The following is a 20,178-nucleotide window of genomic DNA, read 5'->3' on the forward strand; positions in this document are numbered from 1 at the left end:
AGCTACAGGATACAGTTATATAATTAACGCACACAACTTCATATAGGTTTGGAACCACTGGTCTAAGCGTTTCGTCACTGTTACGTTTTTCATCTGTTATCTTTTCTATTACCACCTTGTTGGCGTGGGCGTAAATGAATTATGTGTAGGCTGACATCACATCTGACTGGGCTTTCAAACGCGCATCGACTAACAATGTGCCAGTGATACATTATATTTCTGTTTGTATTTTGTCTCTGCTGTTGTAATGTTATACAGCCAGTTAAGCCTGTACCTAAACAACTCAACAGCTGTATTGCTCGTTGGCACGTTCAGCTATAATTATCTCACGGCTTTAAACATTGTTTAAAGAATAGATCAATATCAGTCAGCAGTGAGCACTTAAAAAGTTCAATATCTTTAACAATATACTAATCGTCAGGGGCGTGTTTAACAACCTAAACTATAGGCACACGACCTTGAAGACATATAGTTTTTTCGCAGCAGCATGTCATCGGGACATGGGAGTTTATGGCAGAAGTTCTCAAAGTGTGTGCCGCTGCATATAAGTTCTTCAATAGTAGTTGTATGGCGGAATTTTGCAATTTTAAAAATAACCTGTATTGCTGCAAGCATTAAGCCAGACTTGTTGAATATATCAATTGGTAAACTGATAATGTTATAACGTTTGTCTTATTATAAGCCTACCAGGTAGTAAACACGATTGTAAATTTGTTTTGTATTGGATTAGCATGTTGCAGCATATAATGTGGCTATTCCCATTGCAACAAACATTAAAACGGACAAGAACCTGTAGTATGTCCTTGGCAAACAAGCATAGCTGCTTTAATGTATTTACAAACTGTTAAAAAGTACGCGCTAACAGCAAGGAAAGTACACAGGAAGCAATGCCTCGTTCTATTACAAATTGCTATTTCATAGGCCGGACTGTCGGTGCATTGTTGGGCGAATTGTTTTGTTTTAAGTCGAAACAAAAGGTTTCTTTTGTTTGTAAAGGGCCCAGCATAGCATCTAAATTGTTAGTGCCGTTTTTAATAAAATTCACAAGGACGGTAAAAGTACTCGGGAGTAATTTAATGACTGATTTGGAGACAAACCAAGTGACGCCGGCTGCTAGTGAGTAATTTTGAAATTATGTTTTTCTATATATACATATATGTATGTTTAACTATATTTACTCTAAAGTCCCAGAAACATGGGCAACAAACAATAGGTCTTCAGCGAGGTAACGGGTGTTGGAGGTAGGCATTTAATTACGATGTACGGATTTAACCGCCAAGCAAAAGCAACTATGGTTATTTCGTACCGAAACGCATAAAACATTGCGAGTTTACGTCATAAAGTTACCTCATAACAGGCCGTGTGAAATAAGTAGCCTGAGGTTATCGTTCGATTTAATGCACTAAAATTCCATCTGAAATCTTAGTTTAAATAAATTGGGGATAAGAGGGAGAGACGGGTGAAAAAGGAGGTGGGCTACTATTCCCCGTAAAAATTGCGAAGTCATCAACGCGCCCGCCTGCGGAACAGTCCTAATTGCCACTCGCATTTTAAAACTCGTATAATTAAGTTGTGACCGAAAAGCCTTTGTGGTGATTTCTCATTGATTGAAGGTTGCCAATTTGATTTGCAGAAAATGAACCTGCTAAAAGACGAAGTGAATCTGAAGAGCCGCACAGCAAAAAACAAAGGCTGGCAGAAGGTATAGTCTTAAAAATCTTTAAACTCTCAAATAAATTATTGTTTAGCTCAGGGGTTCTTAAACTTTTTTTACCGCGGACCCCTAAATTTTTTTTTGCTTTGCATGGACCCCGGTAGACAAGAAATGCTCCAAAATGACGTCATAAATTGACGCCACAAAACAAATAGACTTCATGACTCTGTTATTTCGGTCCGAAAAATGTGAAAGAGTCTAACTATACATTCTGTGCAAACTGTTTACTTTTTAATTAAAGTGTTTTCTTTTAAAAATTCATTACTTTAATCATACACTAGTTTTTTAATTAGGCCATCATGCACCCCCTAAAACTAGTTCACGGACCCCCAGGGGGTCCATGGACCCCAGTTTAAGAACCCCTGGTTTAGCTTATTAGGACTAAGCTTGGCAGTTTATCTTGTTGGTAACATGACGTGTTTGCTTTACCTTATGGGCCACGGTTCAATCAGTTTTGAATTTGTCTTGGCAAAAGTAATTGACTCTATCTGGAGCGTGCAAACTGCAAACAACACGTATTTCGCAAAGAAAACGCTATTTTTGGTTGTTTGTTGAACATAACTGGATCTAGGTCTAAGGGGCCCTTGCGCATTGCGTTCTATTATTTTACTATTGATTTAGAGAAGCGTGCCTTTTGACAGCGACTCTCTTGACAGTGAACGAGGTAAACTTAAACCAACATGAGTTTTATTGTGGGTGGCAGTCCAGCATAAACTTTTAACCTTTTGTTTGTGAATGTTTCAAAGCACAAAAAGGAAATACGGAGAGACAAAAAATTACGCAGGTAAAAAAGGGTGAAGTAGAGACATGTTGTTATTTCCAATGCCAGATGTACGACGGGAAACTCACTTTGAGTATTGCGTTTTTGTGTGATATTGCGGCAAACTCGTACTATAATAATAATTATAATTAATCAATCGGTTCTGCTTTTCTCTTGGTTTTTAATTATTAAAATATCTCTATTTTATTTTAAGACAATACTATTGTAACATACAATGTAACGTTTTAACATTTTCACAGTGTAAACGTTTTAACATTTGTCACAGTGTTATAATGACCTAAGTCATGGCGTGACTAAAGAGACACGTCGAACGGTTTTTAAATCACTTGACTTGACTTAAGTCTTTTGCACAAATGACTTAACTTGGCTTTCTTTTTGACTTGGACTTTTCAAGTGCTTTTATTTAAGATTGTTTGGTTAAATTCAGTTATTAATCTAAAGTTTCGCGGAAAACAATTTTCTTGCTTCATGTTGCATTTTCGGTTAAAATATTGTTTACCACGAATGATCAATTTTAATATTTTATCGTTTTATTTTAATATCAGTGATTTGACTTTGAGATTACTTGCTCTAATGATAAATAGACAGGAACTACTTGAATAGAGCAACTGGTTTTCACACTTAATTTGCTCTTAGTTATCTAAGTGTTCATTTTTGATGAGTGTTGGTTTTTAATACGTCACGAAACTTAGATTAAATGACTTACAATTCAGAGATTATTATCTGCATTTAGTGACCAACATTTTTTAGATTTAACGCAACTTATATTGTATCCGAACTGGAACTTTATGAACCTGTTTTCAAATAACGATGGTCGAACCGGAGCTGAACCGGAACTTTTAAATTGGTCCGAACCGAAACCGGAACTGAACCGGATTCCGACAAAATCCTTGAACCCGAACCGAACCTTAACCGGTAAAGTCAAACAGTTCGACTCCCTGTTTAAAAATTACTTGTTTACAACACTGCATTGCCATTAGACAAAATGCGGCTTTGTGACACAGGGATTGGATAGATGTTAATGTGAAAAGTTCAAGCATGCATTTTGTTTAAAGCTATCGACGCCATTGCAAGCGAGGTTAATCATATGAGGATCGTTGATTGGAACATGCGCCCTGAAAGTGGACATACAATTTTGACGATGGTACGAAGTAACGTTTGTTATGAACGTTGTAGATTTTACCATAGAATGCATAAAAGAGATTCGAAAATGCGACTTCGCGGTGTACCCTGTAATGTACGTGTCGGCAACCTTTAGCACTGTGTGAGCCATTTGGTAAACCCTTTAAATTGAACTAAAACCTACATTGAGCCACCTGATACCTGGCTGTCTATACTAGTGGCCGGCAAACTTTGGGCTGCGGCCCAAATGTCGGCCATTTAGCCATTTTCAGTGACCTGCGAGCTCATTATTACTATTTCATCTTTACCGTGTATAGTTGTGGGCTGTTTAAACATAAATAAAGTTTTTTTTATTTGAAAAAAAATATCCCTGTGGTCGTAGTAGGACTATTAATGCATAACATTTCCAGGGTTTATCAATTCAGCATCAAAATATTCATGCAAACCTAAACAAACATTTGTCCAAACCGGGAAATTTATAAATTATGTTTTAACACTAAGAGCTTTGGAAAGAACACGTTTTAAAGCTGAAACTACTTAATTGTATAGATTCCTGCTTTAATATGAAATTGTTAATGTAAGCCAGTAAACTCGGTTTTAAAATTGCAGGCAAAAGACGTGGTTATCCAAGTTCCCCATACACACTTTAAACTCGGTCTATCGGTAAAATACATAACAGAAATGAAGTGCGAGGGCATAGTCCTTCTTGTAAACAAGCAACTGGAATTGGGAAGTAAAGGTATATCGCAAACCATCTTAACGAAAGGTGAGACCTCTTGATAAATCCCATTCTTCTAATTGCAAATAGTGACAAAGCAGAGACATCCATGCCAACAGATTTTTTGTTATTACTATTCAAAGATACATAAGGGGATTATTACCTCTTTATCTGGAATCGGCTATGTTTTTGACAGGAGTCGCAAGAGAAACAGAAAAAGGTCTCGGATGGCCGGGTGAAAAGGGGTATTGAAATATGCATAATATGATGTGCGATTCTTTTAAAGAAAAACCTGTTTTAGTAAACTGAAAAACGTTGTTACGTAAAAACGTAAAGCCTTATTTTTTGTCTAAAATATTTTATGAAAATCATCCTCGGACCGGAAGCAATGGCTTGGCTGGGTGGACGTGGTCCGTGGGTTGTAGACTAAATGCGAAATGCAATTGTCAAACATGGATTAACATGTCGTTTTAATGACCTAAGGGAATAAATGGTCCTTCATATTTGTTTTACATTGAAGTGCACTCACATATTTGTCTTTAGAACTAAGTAAGTGCACTCGCAAATTACACTTAAGTAGATATATTGCACTGAAGTGCCTCGCATATTTGTATTACACTGGAGTTTACCCATATACTTGTCTTACACTTACGTGCACTCACATATTTGTTTTTACACTTAAGTACACTCACATATTTGTCTTAAAACTCAAGTGCACTCACATATTTGTCTTTAAACTTAAGTAAGTGCACTCGCAATTTACACTTAGTAAGAAATGTTGCACTGAAGTGTATATTTGTCTTACACTTAAGTGCACTCACATATTTGTTACTCGACCTAACTAGAAATACTCAGAGTCAAGTATATGTCATTAAAATCAAACGTTTATAATAAGTAATAAATCATATAAAGTAAGGTTGTTGACACAACACTGTCCTCGATAATACTTTTATATAGCTGCATAAAAGCACGCATAACAATAGCAAGCGGGCATCAGATGACGATTAAATGAAGTATAACACGTGAAATATTGTAATTGTATTATATCACATAGCCGCCTAAAAATGAGGAGGTTTGCTAACGGTTAGGTTCGACTGCTTTAAAACATGTAGGCGTAACTATTTTTACAAACTAAGATTTATTGTTAGGCGGCTCAGGCATTCAACTGGAGTTGAACCAAGTTCGAAAAATCATTGGAGGCCAACTTTTACCAGGAAGTGCTGTGAGCACAAGTGCTGGCAACTTGTCTATGAAACGAATCATCTACACAACAGGACCTGAGTATGAACTTATAATTATTTATAGAAATAACATTCCTTGAATTACTATAGTCTACGATGTAAATCAGACGGCACTGTTGATGGATTTTCTTTTTAAGGAAGATGGAAGAGCTTTCACACAAGCGTTTTTCAGCATATCAAAGTAGGAAATCCAGCTAACGTACAACCGTTTTTTATACGTTCAAAGTAAAAAATCGTACTGAAATAGTGCTACCTTAATTTCAGGTTTTGATCAAGGCGAACATTGCACCGTTAACATACATAAAGGAATAGTACGAGCGTTTTTTACATGTTAGAATTTATAGAAAACGATTAGTATGGCTAGCGGTTATACTCATTTACAGTAAACGCAGGCGTCATGATTAGCTTCCGCATTGCGTGACGATTGACTGGTTTTGACCCCAAGCGAAACTCTAGTTTCGCCGACGCAAGTGACGCGTTGTGACGTCATAAACAGCAGTCGACGCGCTACAGCGAATCATTTAAGTGAAATGAAGCGAAGCAACACAGTTTTCAGGGATATTGGCGGCCTTTAACAGGCCTTTAGTGGGTTTGTAATTTGTCGCGTGAACTAGTGCTTCGTAAAAGTTTACCCTGGCGCTTTAATTTACTTGCTTTTAACTTTGACCAACTTTCAAACAATACTTGTTGTTTCACGATTCGGCAGTAAGCGACATAGTTCAAATACTTGACTTAAGACACTGTTTTCAAATATTTCTATTTGAAATAAGTTCCTAATTTTTGCGTATAAAACAATTTGCCCGCCATATTTTGTCCTTTTTATCGAATTATTATTGATCTTAATAGGACAACTGTGCCATTTTCAATATTGAAACGTTTCATTTTTAATGAATGACTTGACTTAAACTTGCACTAATGATGACTTGACTGGGACTTGACAAGTTATGACGTGGACTTGGACTTTTCTTGTTATTTATTTGAAGAGCCTTGACTTATGCGGTAAACTTCAAAGTGTCTTGTTTACAACAGTGTTTTGTGGCCTACTTTGATCCACTTTTTTATCTTGGAACGCTTTGGCCGAACTGTTCAGCTTGACAGTTTTTTGATCAAATTTCACCGTTTTAGAAACTCGTAGGTAAAACTAACACGAATGTTGCGTTGTGGTAAAAAGTTAAGCCTTTCCAAAAAGTTTTGTCCTCGTTTGAGTGATTATCGTAATGGGTCCAAGTGACGTAATCATTTGTCCCAATTGCTTAAGTCTGTTTAATGCTGGTTACTTCAAGTCAAAGTAAGCTGAACCTATTTAAGATAATTCAGTCATTATCTCAATACCGGTACCACATTATCTTCCAAATTTACGAAAAAATGAACGTTACCGCAGTAATAGAAAAGCGTATCTTTATAGGTTATTGCATGGTGTTTTTAATATAGGAAAGGACCTGGTTTTACTATGAATTTTATTCTTTTCGTAAGTAAAATACTTCTTTTCGTATATGGGTAACAACCAAAATGTGGGTACGTGTGAATCGTATTGCAAAAGCTTATTGCAGCTATTAATATGCAAAAGCTTATTGCAGCTATTAATATACAACATTTGAACAACATTCCCTCTTCACCATACAAAAAAACGAACACTAATATATATTTTTAGATTAAATGTATACATAAAACAAACACTAACAATAATATGAAATCGATTTTTTGCAGTTGTTGTACTTTCAATTGACAGGCCGTTCAGCCCCAGCTTTACTTCAATATTAACGAAGTCAGTGAAGAGTTGCCTTGAAGAGGCGTCGAAGCACAAACTGAAGTCTCTTGCACTACCTGCAATCGGTTGCCGAGGATTCGGCCAAACTGCTGTCTTTTGTGCCCAGATCGTTTCTACTATTGTCGAGTTTTTCAAGTTCAACAGCGATACTTCGTTATCCCAGGTGCTTAAAGTATGAAGTAACAACTGTTTCTCGATAAAGAAAACAACAGGATATTGTAGCAACACTACACGGACCGCTTAAGACCTGTCAACGCCCTATTATTAACTAGGGTTCACCAACCAAAAGCTAGCCATCACACAGGGGTCAGCGCACAAATGTAACGGCAAACTAAACATTTATCCTAAATTTTTTTGCAAAAAAATTTATAAGAATGCCCTATATTTTCTAAATTTAAAAAAATATATTAAAAATTTAAAAAAATATTAATATTCAATATCAATATTCGCAAAATTAAAAAAAATATATAATTTACACACCAAGAGACCACATAATTTGTGTAGCGCTTGATCATACCTTTCCAACGATGCCAAACATGAATTTTTTTCAGGATAAATATGTTTAATTTGCCGTTACATTTGTGCGCTGACCCCTGTGTGATGGCTAGCTTTTGGTGGTTCACCAATAAAGCCTTGCAAGTCTATGCGAGGTGCGCCAAACAAAAAAGACCACACTAGAAGCGGCGATAAAAAGGACGAATAAAGTAAGAAAAAGGCAAACATTACCCTCCTTCAAATCCGGGTCCGTGTAGCGTCGCTACAATATCCTGTTGTTTTTGCTTCGCTCTTGTCATCAACGTAACAATAAGATTTGCGAAGAAAAGGGAATATTTTGCAGTTACATACAGAGCTGCGGAGTCCGAGCCTGTCTTGTGACTCGGGACCTGAAGGATTCAGTTCATTGGGCTGGCGTCGTACTCGGTATTCGACTTTATTTTCTATGTCGAAGTTGAATTTGAGAGCTTAAAAACGACATCTTAGCCTTGGTTACACGCATGGCTATAACTAGCCTAGATAGATAACATAGCTTTCTATTTTAATAAGTTAGAGAAAAATGCGGCTAATCCTAATTCTAATCTAATTTGTAAATTGCCAGTGTGCTCTAATTCTAATTCTAGTTCTATTCTATTTCTTAATTACAAAAAAACGCTACTTTGTCCAACGGCAATTTTAGTCTCTCAGTCGTGACAAAACATTTGACTGAATACTCTTTGGTCGTAACTCGTAACGACCTGTAGGTGATTGTAACGTTCACAAGGCAAATGTTGTGTTAAAACGTATAACAAAAATACGTTTAAAAAAATGAAATATTTACTATTAATATTCTTATGAGAACAAATTGATTTGAATCAATTTAAACTAACCTTTTTTTGACTAATTAAATGTAATTCTAGTTAAATTTCTAGGTTAAATTTTAGTGTTAGGTTAAATTCAAGTGTTAGGTAAAATTTTATATCTAATTTTGAAAACTACAGTTAATCTACTTGTCAAAGTCTGAGTACAACAAGAAATGTCTGACACTTAAATTTGTTTTATTTCGATTGTGCAATCTGATGTTTTTAACAAACAGAATGGCCACAAGATCGGACACAAAATGGCATCGTTGCCGTTGTCAAATAACTTGTACATATGCTCTTGTAATATGAATCATCTTTTTGAGGTACAACTTGCTTTAAAGTAAGGCAATTTACTTTGAATTCTAAGTTCACTTGTTTTTGTTATATTTACCTGAACAGTCAAAGCCATGTTTGTTTGTGCACTATGTCTGAATTTCAAATTTATTTGATATTGCATCGAATCCAACTAGCATCGATATCTTCATTTGCATCAAGTTTAAAATTTCTACATATATTACCGAACATCCCTAGGTAAAACCTGTAAGAAATGAGACTATACGTTTTCGATGAAATTTCACTTCAATATCGTATCGGATCCGGTACATTTCTTGTTATCGGACGAGCATCGATATCACCATTGGTACCAGGATTAGGATTTATATTACTGGATATCCCTAGGTAAAACCCAAACGAAATGAGGCTAGGTTTTTGATAAAATTTCACAGTTTATTTAATGCGTTTCCTATAAACGTTATATTACTTTAGATTTGTCTCGTTGAGAACAGTAACGAAGGCACCTTCAAACAGCTTGACATAGCGTTACGCCTTGCTGAAAGCGACGAACTCGAACCCAGACCCAAATCTCCGGCAAGAAAGGTAATGTATTTAGTGCTATCGGGCGAATAGGTAACACATTTTTTTTTTTGGGGGGGGGGCGTCAAGTTTTGCTTTGCGATATATTTTGTGCTGATTTGTAAAAATAAAATATTGTTTAGATTTTAGATTCGTTAAATTACAACCAAATCCAAAATGGAAGGTTTAAAAAACTATTTTAATTTGCTTTTAACATGAGGAAGAAAGAATTGTCCAGGGTATTATTTAAAAAAATACCGTAAAGCTGCAGACCCCTCATTTTTTATTGTTATGGCTGTATGCGTAATATCCTGAACTAATTTATGCTATTAGAATGTTTAAATGATACCTATACTTTTTATGTGCGTTTGATAGTCTTACCTCCAACCGTTATGCTTCAAAATCATTTTGATTGGTTTTGTACATATAGTTTCAATTCATGTTAAATAGTCTGCTGCTCTTTCGATTACTATTCATTTTTCAGCTTTATGCAACTTTGCTGAGATTTGTATTCAGGAACAACGTAGATCAATCGCACATTAAGCGTAAATGCTATCCAAGAAAATAAATCTGTACTTTGTTTAGAGAATAGCACCTCAAGATCGAGTTGGACCAGACATTATTCTGGAGACGGAGGACATTTTATTATCTGATGTATGTATAGCATTTAGGTTTATAATAATTGTAAAGTACCGTATTACACCTCGTTTGAAGTCGTGATTGATATAAGTTCTTTTCAAAGCCCTGAACAACATGTTGCTTTGATAATGGACAATACATACAGACGTTTAAAAATAGACGTTTGCTATATTTTCAAGTCATAACGTTGTTTTTGCACGGATAGTACTATTTTTGTATTAAATAATAATTTAAGCCATTTGATATACATATTTCAGACCAACGGGGCATAAGTTAAAGACACGTCTATATTCCTCTAACAACATTACAATGTTGTTAATTCAATATCGATTTATTAGGAAGCCCTCTGAGTTGCTTATTGTTTGTTAAGCAGCATAATCTTTCTTTGCAGAGTGATGCCATTGTCGCAAGTACAACACTCAACACTTTAGGAAACTGCACAGGTTCTGCCATTACAAGAGCACTACATAAGCTATTGGGAACACAATATCAGGTAAAATCTCAAACTTCATTCTATTTAAGTGCTGGTTGATACTTAAGTGTTTAGTAGTACCTAGTTGCTTAGTGATGCTTAAGTGCTATATGATACTTAAGTGATGATTGATACTTAAAGTCGCTTTGCAATACTAAGTTTCTGAGTAATATTTATAGTTGTTGATTTACAGTAAGTCGCTGAGTTATACTTAAGTGCTGAGTGATATAAGCTGCCTAGTGATACTTAAGTACTGTGTGATATTTAGTTGCTGAGTTTTAAGTGCTGAGTAATACTTAAGTGCTGTCTCACGTGTAATTAATTCGATTAATAAACATATAAGGAAAAGCACGTTAGGTTTTTGTAACTTACAAATATACATACTGTGCATTAGTTCAAGTATTAATTTATTAAACAACACAAAAAGCAATGAAATAGTTTCCGTTTCTTATTCGTTTTAAAACTCCGCTTATTAGAATCTAAACATTAGCGATTGTACAGCTACTTTTCTAAATATAAATTTCGCTGTAGACTGCATGTTCGACTGCCGCCAGCCTTAATCCAGATATACAACTTGGAGATGTGATCGGCACTTCGGCAATTCCAGGAATCTTCAGCAGCATCTACCACGTTATATTGAGTGACTACGATTACTCAACCGGCGAAGCTATCATACGAAAGGCGATCGGCCAATGCTTAAAGAAGGCCGATGAAGCTGAATACGACTCCGTCGCATTTCCCTGTCTAGGTTCTGGTGGCTTCGGCTTTCCGTCTGGAAGAGTAATTGACTGGATATATGACGAGGTTGGCTCCTTCCAGGCACAATCCTTGAACGTTGTTATTGTAGTAATTTTGGAGACAGAAAAGGACGCTATGAAGGTAAGCTGTGGTCAATAGTTCTACTCGGTAGAGTGGCGGTCCCGGTTTGACCGAATTTGTAAATTCGAATTTAATTTAGACTAGGTTTTTTTATACTATACTTCAGCGTTTTGCAGCCTTTTGGGTCTTGCGGCAAATAGTTCGCAGCACCCTTGCTCGTTTTTTTGCTATCGGTTAACTGTTACGTTACAATAAACGAGATTGAACAGCACAGTAACTGTGTAACGAGATTGAAAAAAAAACATATTTGGCACTTCTATTCTACTCAAAAAATTGTAAGAACATTTTTTAGTAGCTTTTTTCATTTTTTAGTAGGACTTTCCAAAGGCATTCGGTCTTTACAAGTTGTTTGTTATCGTTGTTCTAAACGACTTAAGGGTTATATCACAAAATCTAAACATTTTATACGACCAATGGGTATAGTCATTGTGTAACAAGTTAAGTGAACTTAAGTCACTGATTTGAAATGATTTGGAGTGATGGTTTGACATCGACTTAGTACGATTATAAAAGCCGATACTGACGTAGGTAGCATTTTAAATGTTTCGAATGTATCTTTATTCACATGTTGAAAATGAATAAAGAGATAGTCTAAAGGTTTAAAGTGTTACCTACTTCTATATGGAGTTTGATATCATAATATTCTCAATGCGTCCAACTCAAAACACCAACCATCATGCTTGAAATATTTCAATTCAGTCATTTTAAATTTACAGTGACTCGTTAACAGCACTGAATTCAGTGTATATGCATGAAGTGTGACTTGCCGGTGGGGTGTAAAACTTGTTCCGTGGTTTTGGTTGTCGATTGGTTTGAATAAAAAGAGATTAAATAACGCCCCGTATTAGAACCTAAATTAACACGCCCAAATGAACAAAGCAGTCTAAATAAACAAAGCAGTGTGGTTGGAGGTTGTAGTAAGACGTAATAAAAATATTAAAGCCCATACAGAAGTAGGTAGTATTTTGAACGTTCCAGTTATACGAAACGTTCAAAATGATACCTACTTCTGAATGGGCTTTGAAGTTCTGATTACATTTACAAACGGCCAAAAAGTATTTGAAATGGAATCGTGTATAGTTTGAAAAAGAGGTTGCGGGCGGATCTGCCCTCAGACCGTAGGTTGCCGACCCCTGCCTTACACCGACATCTGATATAAACGCGGACAGCAAGCAGAGAAACATCAGCACCTGCTAACTCGACGTTTTCAGTGAGAAAAAGGCTGAGACCGCTTGATTTATTGTTGTTGATTGTCGAACACACACTTGCTGATCAGCTAACCCAAACAAATAACGAAATGCAAAAAGAAAAAAATCCTGCAGTTGCGGTCGACCAAACAAGAAACGAAAAACGGCGTTTGCGATTGATTTTGGTTTCGCATTAGCTTGAGAAAACCTAATTATATTAAAAACTGGTTAGGACGGTTAGTAAAGCCTGAGAAAAACGAACGAAAACCGATAATGTCACTTACAAAAATAACTCTCCCTCCCCCTGGATACGCCACTGACACCGTAAATCCAAACGGTTCAACCAAAGACTGTATATACATTTTAGCTATTGGATAAAGGATTTTTCAAATGATCTCAAAATATAAGGTTTTAAGATGTGAGTAAATTTTCCATAACATTTTCAATCTTTAACTGGCACAGGCTTGGAAGTCGCTTCGTGAAACTGATGTTAATGCGAGAGTTACGAGAGTGATAAAGAGCGAAACCATTCAAGATCTTGACCCTTCTGAAGAGGATCAACTCATAGCATTGGCAAAAAAGCGAAACGTTGCAATAGAGAAGAGAAAAGCTAAGTAAGTAAAAAAAAGCTTTCGGCCTTATTGCGTTCTTATGTTAATTAATATAAAGTAGTGGTTGTCGTGTTATTATTGTCCTATTTGTTTTTTCCTTAAGTCATTATTGCGTTTGTAACAATAGAAAATATTGCTTGTCGTCTTTTTGTTGTCCTTTTTGTTTTCCCTTACGTGATATTTATTAGAAAATAAACAGCGAAATGTTGTGTAGTGATGTACGACAATGTCAGAACGGATCCGATAGCCGATATCAGGTTCTGGTATCGAAGATTCCGATATTAGGGTGACATATGGTGTCGATACGACGCTAATTTTATCATTTGATCCTTTGTTTTCAATACAACTGTTATAAGATTACTTTTGGGGGTCAATTTCAATTTACCAATACAGTTAATTGACAACCTGCCGTTGAAGCAAATGTTCTTTTCATTGCTCGAAAATAGTAAAGTAATCTTATCAGAAGTCCGGAAGGTTCATCTCTAATGCTGTACTCTTAGTTGATACTTTGTGAGTACTACTATATCAAGCCCTTTAGAGTGCCACAGTTTGCCCGAAACCGTGGCGTTGGGTGCATTCGTATTGTTAACTTTGCCGATTTTGGTGATAGAGTTTATTTTGTTTTTTTAGATCGCTCAATGTCTTTGCTATGCTCTTTGAATTGGTTCGCACATACAAAGTCCTAAATAATCTTATGTTTTACAAAAGTTGTAGAACAGAAGTCTTTTATATAGGCAACTATAGTTGCGTGTTTCGAAAGTGCGTAGTTAAACGAACTTGTACTTCTTATTTATTTGTTTAATCATTCATGTTGGTTTGCCTTAAAATTATATTCAGAACATGTTAAGTGATTTACCTTTAGGTCATTTTCTTGACCTAAAGAAAAATATTTTTCTTTATATCCTGTTGTAGACGATTGGTATGACGTTTTCCACTTAACGCAGATTCTTTTTTAATAATATTTATTTTCATCATTGATATTCTTTTTTAATTTGTGCACTATACTGTTGAAGTTCCTATATTTATATCTCATAAAACTGCTTCAATGAATTAAAAATATTAATTAAATTACTAATTATGTAACAATAGTGCCTTGATGCTCCGAGGTCTTAAAGAGAATGTAAGGGAAATACAGAAAGAAGCTGTTGCTTGGCTGAAGCACTACAACACGACAATCACCTGCGCCAAATACTATACTTGGAAATACAAGGACTCCGACACATACGAGTGGAACCGTTTTGATAAAAGGGCAAACTATGACCTGGAAAAGTCCTACAAGGTAAGAATTTTTAACTTAAGCGAAACATACTGTTGAACTACCTCATTTCGTCTTTCTCGGCCCTATAGTTTCAATGCAATTTTCTCTTTCAATGAAAGATACACACACATATGTGTTTAACAACCTAGATCTAGCCTGTTTTCTAGCCTGCCTTGCGTGCGTGATTCATCAATAGATTCGGTGAATGTGCGATGGCTTTCGGTGTACAATTTATTCTTTAATTCAACTATAGGAATCTCTGATACTTGACAATATTTTTCGATACAAAAAGCAAAAAACTATCACTACCCGATCCGGCCAAATTGTGTCATTGCAATAATCGACCAGTAAAATAGAAAAAAATGAAACCTTCAAAAATATTTTTTTCCGGTTTATGGATCATCTTTGCTGTAGCGTTACGTTGTTTAGTTTATTCTATTTATTAACCCACTAATTTTAATTTTACATTTTAACGTCAAAAATCAAACGTAGCTTAAATTCCTATGAAAATACTGTTGCTGCCAGGCGTTATATTAATTAGAAAGAGGGTTCTTGCGACAATTATTTATTCTGTACCGACGTTTCGATAACCTATCCAGGTAATCTTCATCAGGGCATATAAACTTGTAACCTTGCAGAGGTATAGATACAGTGAAGAAAAACGACGAAAAAACAAGGCCACCTACCTCTGCAAGGTTACAAGTTTATATTCCCTGATGAAGATTACCTGGATAGGTTATCGAAACGTCGGTACAGAATAAATAATTGTCGGAAGAACCCTCTTTGTAATTAAATTCCTATATTAATCTGGTATCAGTTCGGCGCCGTTACCATCCTAGTATCGGGCAATTATCGATACTACCACGGCATCGAGTATCGGCTCCGGTACGATATTATCGTACATATAAATTTGAGCCATGTGTAAAAAAAATTGTTTTCCATTTTGAAATGATGTATTATACATTATTTTTGAAAAAAAAAAATAAGTTCAATGTATTTAGTGCTATTTAGTATTATGCCGAAAATCAGTAACTGTGCACATTCACTATTATTGTACGTTTGCCAGGAAAACAAAAAAGGATCCTTCACTATCGAGGCTCTTTTGAACGGAGAATTTCGCACATTCGAAGTCAACTATAGGAGAATGATTTTAACCTGTCCCAACGTCAAAACTTCTCGAGTGCGGAGGGTTGCATCGAATGTGGATGGTGAGCATTTATGTAAAAGTCACTATCTTTCCTTTCAGGAGAAGATCAACTGTAAACGCATAACTTAAAAAAAAAACATCTTGAATTGAAAGCAAATGGTAAAGTTGCGCGAAAACAAATAAAAAATAAGTGCTTAAATAATTAGTAGGGGTGTTCGATACTGGTCATTTGATTTCGATAACGATAACAGATATTTTTGAAAGCAAGTGTCGCGATCCGATTGGAAACCAAACGACGTCATAACTATGCTGGAACATAAAATAGATGAAGTAAATCGTTCCAAGGGTTTTTTTTTCAGGTTGTTAGTCCACAATTTGCTTTAACCTTGAGAAGTTAGGTTAGCTGCGATTTTTACCCTACTAATTTCGAAAAAAACAAAACAATTACCTATATCAATGGATAAATTGCTGCTTTGTATCGCAAATCATGACTGGAATTCCTATATTAATTTGGTTTCGGATCGGAACCGATACTACCGCGGTATCGGACGAGTACCGATAACTTGCCTTCCGGTATCGGCCCCGATTTGATATTATCGTACAACCCTTGTAATTAGAATAAAAGTACGAAAATTGTGACCGCGAATTCAATTATTAACCAGGTAATCCTCTGTATGGTTTGCAAACGTTAATAAGTCAAGGATGTTTGCTACCTAAACATAAAGTAATAATGACTACACAGTTTCATAAACATTCATTTATTCTTCAGCTTCCTTAAAAATCGTCAGATGACTGCCTTTAAACGTAAAAGCAACGCTTTTAGCGTTTTTCGTTTAACACAGGGGTTCTTAAACTGGGGTCGGGGTCCGTGAACTAGTTTTAGGGGGTCCATGAAAATCTAATTGAAATATTAGTGTATATTTAAGAAGTAATCAGATCATTAAAGAAAACAATTTAATCAAAAATAAAACGGTATTGCACTGAATGTATTTAGACTCCATTTCACTTTCGCATTTTTGGACCAAAATCAGCAAATTTATGAAGTATATTTCTTTTGTGACGTCATTTTTTAATTTGTTTTTGCCTACAGCGGTCCACGCGAGATGAAAGAAAATTTTGGGGGTCCGCGGTAAAAAAAGTTTAAGAACCCCTGGTTTAACACAATGATGTGAATATTTCTAGTGATTCCAGAACACTGGGAAGAAATGGGTGAAGAGGAATGGACAAAAGTGAGACTCTCTTCAGATGAACAGGAGTACAAGGAAGTTGTCTCTCAATTTAAAAAAACACTAAGCATCAGTGTTAACACGGTACAGATGCTTAAACAGACTAGATTAGTGGCTCTTAATCTGAATGGGCCACTATACCTGGTCAATTTCGCCACTTTGTAGGGTCATCTTATTAGAATGTAGTTTTTTTTTACTCAGCAAAGCAAAATGTATCAGACTAACATTTGTTTAAATTTTAGTGATCCTTTAAATACTGATAACATTAGTTATTTTAGTGTTGCTAATTGATTTAAGCTGCAGGTCATTTAGGGTTTTATTAAAAAAAGATAATATTAATTAAAAAAGGTAAAAGGTAAGATTAGTAAGTAACCCCAGGTTTAAAGACAATAAAATTGTTAAGAAACGCAAACGTATAGATGATTTTTAAGCGTATTTAAAGCGTTCACACCCAAAAACGCATTCATTTCAGTCTGTTCTGTTCGAGTTACAGCCTATATGTATATGTGTTTACCAAACGTGCTAAAACCTAAATAAATTTCAATAAAAATATTAAAGCCATAATATTCGATAAAATCGACATTTCGCAATTTACAGACGTTTTAGCAATAACGCATGCCATCATCAGTGTAAAAATGACGTAAAGATAAAGTCAATAAAACGTAAAAAAGGACAAAAATAGCAGAAAAAGAAGGCAGAAACATCTGTAAACTGCGATATTTCGATTTTATCGAATGTAATGGCTTTAACAACTTCATTAAAACTATTAAAATAGCCGTGTATTGTGTTCCAAAGTTTAAACAAATTGTTTTGTCAGATTGAACGCATACAAAACCCAACCCTTTACAAAATATTCCAAGCCCAAAAGAAAAGGGTTGTCGATCGGCTGATAGCCACCGGGTCCCATTTTTCAGTGACCCGCAGACTTTTCCACGGCACGGCTGCCGATACTTGCGACAGCATCTGCAAAGAAAACTTCGATCGGGGACACGCCGGCATTAACGGTAGGTAAATACTTTGGATGTCCAATAATATCATATCGAAGCTCAATGCACACCAAGGTTTGCTATTGGTACAAAAGTGCTAGAAAGAAAATAAACGTAAAAAAGATTAAAAAATATTAGTGTTGAAAATTATTTCATATTCAACATTTAAAATGTGTAATATCGCGAATTTTCATCCCCGCAACATCAGACCAAAATAGGCCGAAATAATAATTTACGCACCAAGATAAAGTATTCTGTGAAACATTAGTATCGGTACTCGTCCGGGTGTTGTCGGTGCCCATTCGATAGCATTTGGTTCATGCTGTACGACTGTGGCACATAACCTTTTTGGGGCTGGCGACACCCTACTTAACTAATCAGTTGTTTTCGGCATCTTTACTAGCATTTTTTTTACTCTTACTGTAAGGTGTCAATAATCAGGAGTTAAAACCACCCTCATCAACTGTGCACAAGGTGAAACAAATCTTCTTAATTAATTGTATTATAATCATACGGTAGAAAATGCATGAGAAAGCGTACTTGATATAGTAAAACATTGAATTTGAGAGAATCTTAAATATCTCTCGACATCCTTGAGCGTTAGAAACGGCACCCCTGTTGGAAACCACTGTTTTATAATCTAAGAATATAAATGTCGGTATTATTGCACACGATTCCAATTACTACCTAAATACAAACAGTTTTAAGGAAATCTATTTCTCTCAAAGCCGCGGTAGGCCACACGAGTGCTACGAAAACGTAAAAACGCATACAGTGATTTGCCTTTTAACACTAACATGTAGGCGAACAATTTGAAAGAAAAATATGCTGTTTACAAATCACTCATACAAGTTTAGTGCTCCTTATTTGAGTACGTAAATGGGGTTATAAAAAATTATAATTTTTTATCGCAATCTTGAAATATTGTACTGTTCCGCACTATTTAGATTCTGTCTACAATATAATACTTATAAACACTTAAAAATACTTATAAACACTTAAAACTAGAAAGTTTTTCAGCGATGTTTTCCGCTTAACTTTCCGGAAAACATTTCGTTTGAAAGGTGCAGTTTAATTAATTTTGCATATCAGTCCATGATAATGACGTCAAAAAAGTTTCCGATTGAATTGGTCGTACGCTTTGGACAAAATATTGGTTGCTTTCAGAGTGGAATACGTAAAACAAATATACATAAGTATCTATATCCCTATAGAAACTATATCCTTATAGAAACTTCGAAGTGTAGAAAAATAGATTTCTACAAAACAAAAAATGTTTCCGTTTAGGAAATTGTCGAAAGAAATGTCAAACTCTAACCAAGATTGGGTGTAATATGTAACGTTAGATTTCTATATCCTTTGTGGTAGTTCAAATTAGCAATCCTTATATAAGCAATAAGCTTTAATGAAAAAACTTAAAAAAAAACAGGTTTCTTTTAAAAACCAGGTGGTACGTTGCGATAGGGTAACTGAAAAGTCACTAGTAATTGCGCCTACAGGAGATACGAAGAAATACTCTGTTATAAATTTTTTTAAGGGACGGTATTCGGCATTGGGGTTTATTTTGCTACAACTGCTGCGATTTCGGATCAGTACGCTATAGGCAATCCCAAGCACATGTTTCTGGCCGAAGTGATAACCGGCCAATACTTCACGGGCGACAAGTCGATGAAAGTAGCCCCGAAGCAGCCGGACGGCTCCCCTTACCACAGCGTTGTTGATGACGTCACAAACCCCACCAAGTTTGTCGTCTTTCGTGACGCGAGCGTCTATCCCTCTTACCTGGTGACGTACACTTGAAAGTACATGCCGAATTCTTTGTACTGTGAGTTCTGTGTGTTTTAATTACTGAACCATACAACAACCTTCTGTTCAGGGCGCAGATCTTTTTTGTCGTGTTTTTTATATTTTGCGTTTTTTTAACAATTTTTTAGAGATTTTGTTCATAACGGGGCAAGACGTGTACAATGACCGTTAGTTTCTCCGATTAGAATGACTTGGAAACTATTTGTTACAATAATTGGAACCAATTTGTTCCAATAATTGGAAACTATTTGTTACAATAGGTTTTCCGAAACGTTTTGGTTTGCTTTCCGTTGTACAGCAATAAACAAAAAGCCTTTCTCAGTTTTGGGTTTCGCTACTGATATTTATTGAAGTGATGAGCTCAGGTGCTGTGTTCCAGTTTTATCATTTCTTCATAGAAAGTTAGAAAACACAAATTGAATGGTTTTTAAAGT

General features: G+C 35.6%; 1 protein-coding gene across 1 annotated transcript; it reads left to right on the forward strand.

The window, feature by feature from the left end:
• Positions 1-698: 698 nt before the first annotated feature.
• Positions 699-20,059, forward strand: LOC146141044 (protein mono-ADP-ribosyltransferase PARP14-like). Its single transcript, XM_083392792.1, has 16 exons — positions 699-1,116; positions 1,634-1,702; positions 3,551-3,639; positions 4,227-4,383; positions 5,484-5,616; positions 7,306-7,507; positions 9,447-9,557; positions 10,119-10,187; positions 10,564-10,665; positions 11,176-11,523; positions 13,173-13,324; positions 14,411-14,600; positions 15,646-15,787; positions 16,909-17,036; positions 17,770-17,956; positions 19,476-20,059. Exons 1-16 carry the CDS (start codon positions 888-890, stop codon positions 19,736-19,738), a joined length of 2,571 nt encoding a protein of 856 aa, XP_083248918.1. The 5' UTR covers positions 699-887; the 3' UTR covers positions 19,739-20,059.
• The last annotated feature ends 119 nt before the right edge of the window (positions 20,060-20,178 follow it).

This window comes from Ascidiella aspersa, chromosome 6, assembly GCF_963924565.1.
Source record: "Ascidiella aspersa chromosome 6, kaAscAspe10.2, whole genome shotgun sequence".
Lineage (NCBI taxonomy): Eukaryota > Metazoa > Chordata > Ascidiacea > Phlebobranchia > Ascidiidae > Ascidiella > Ascidiella aspersa.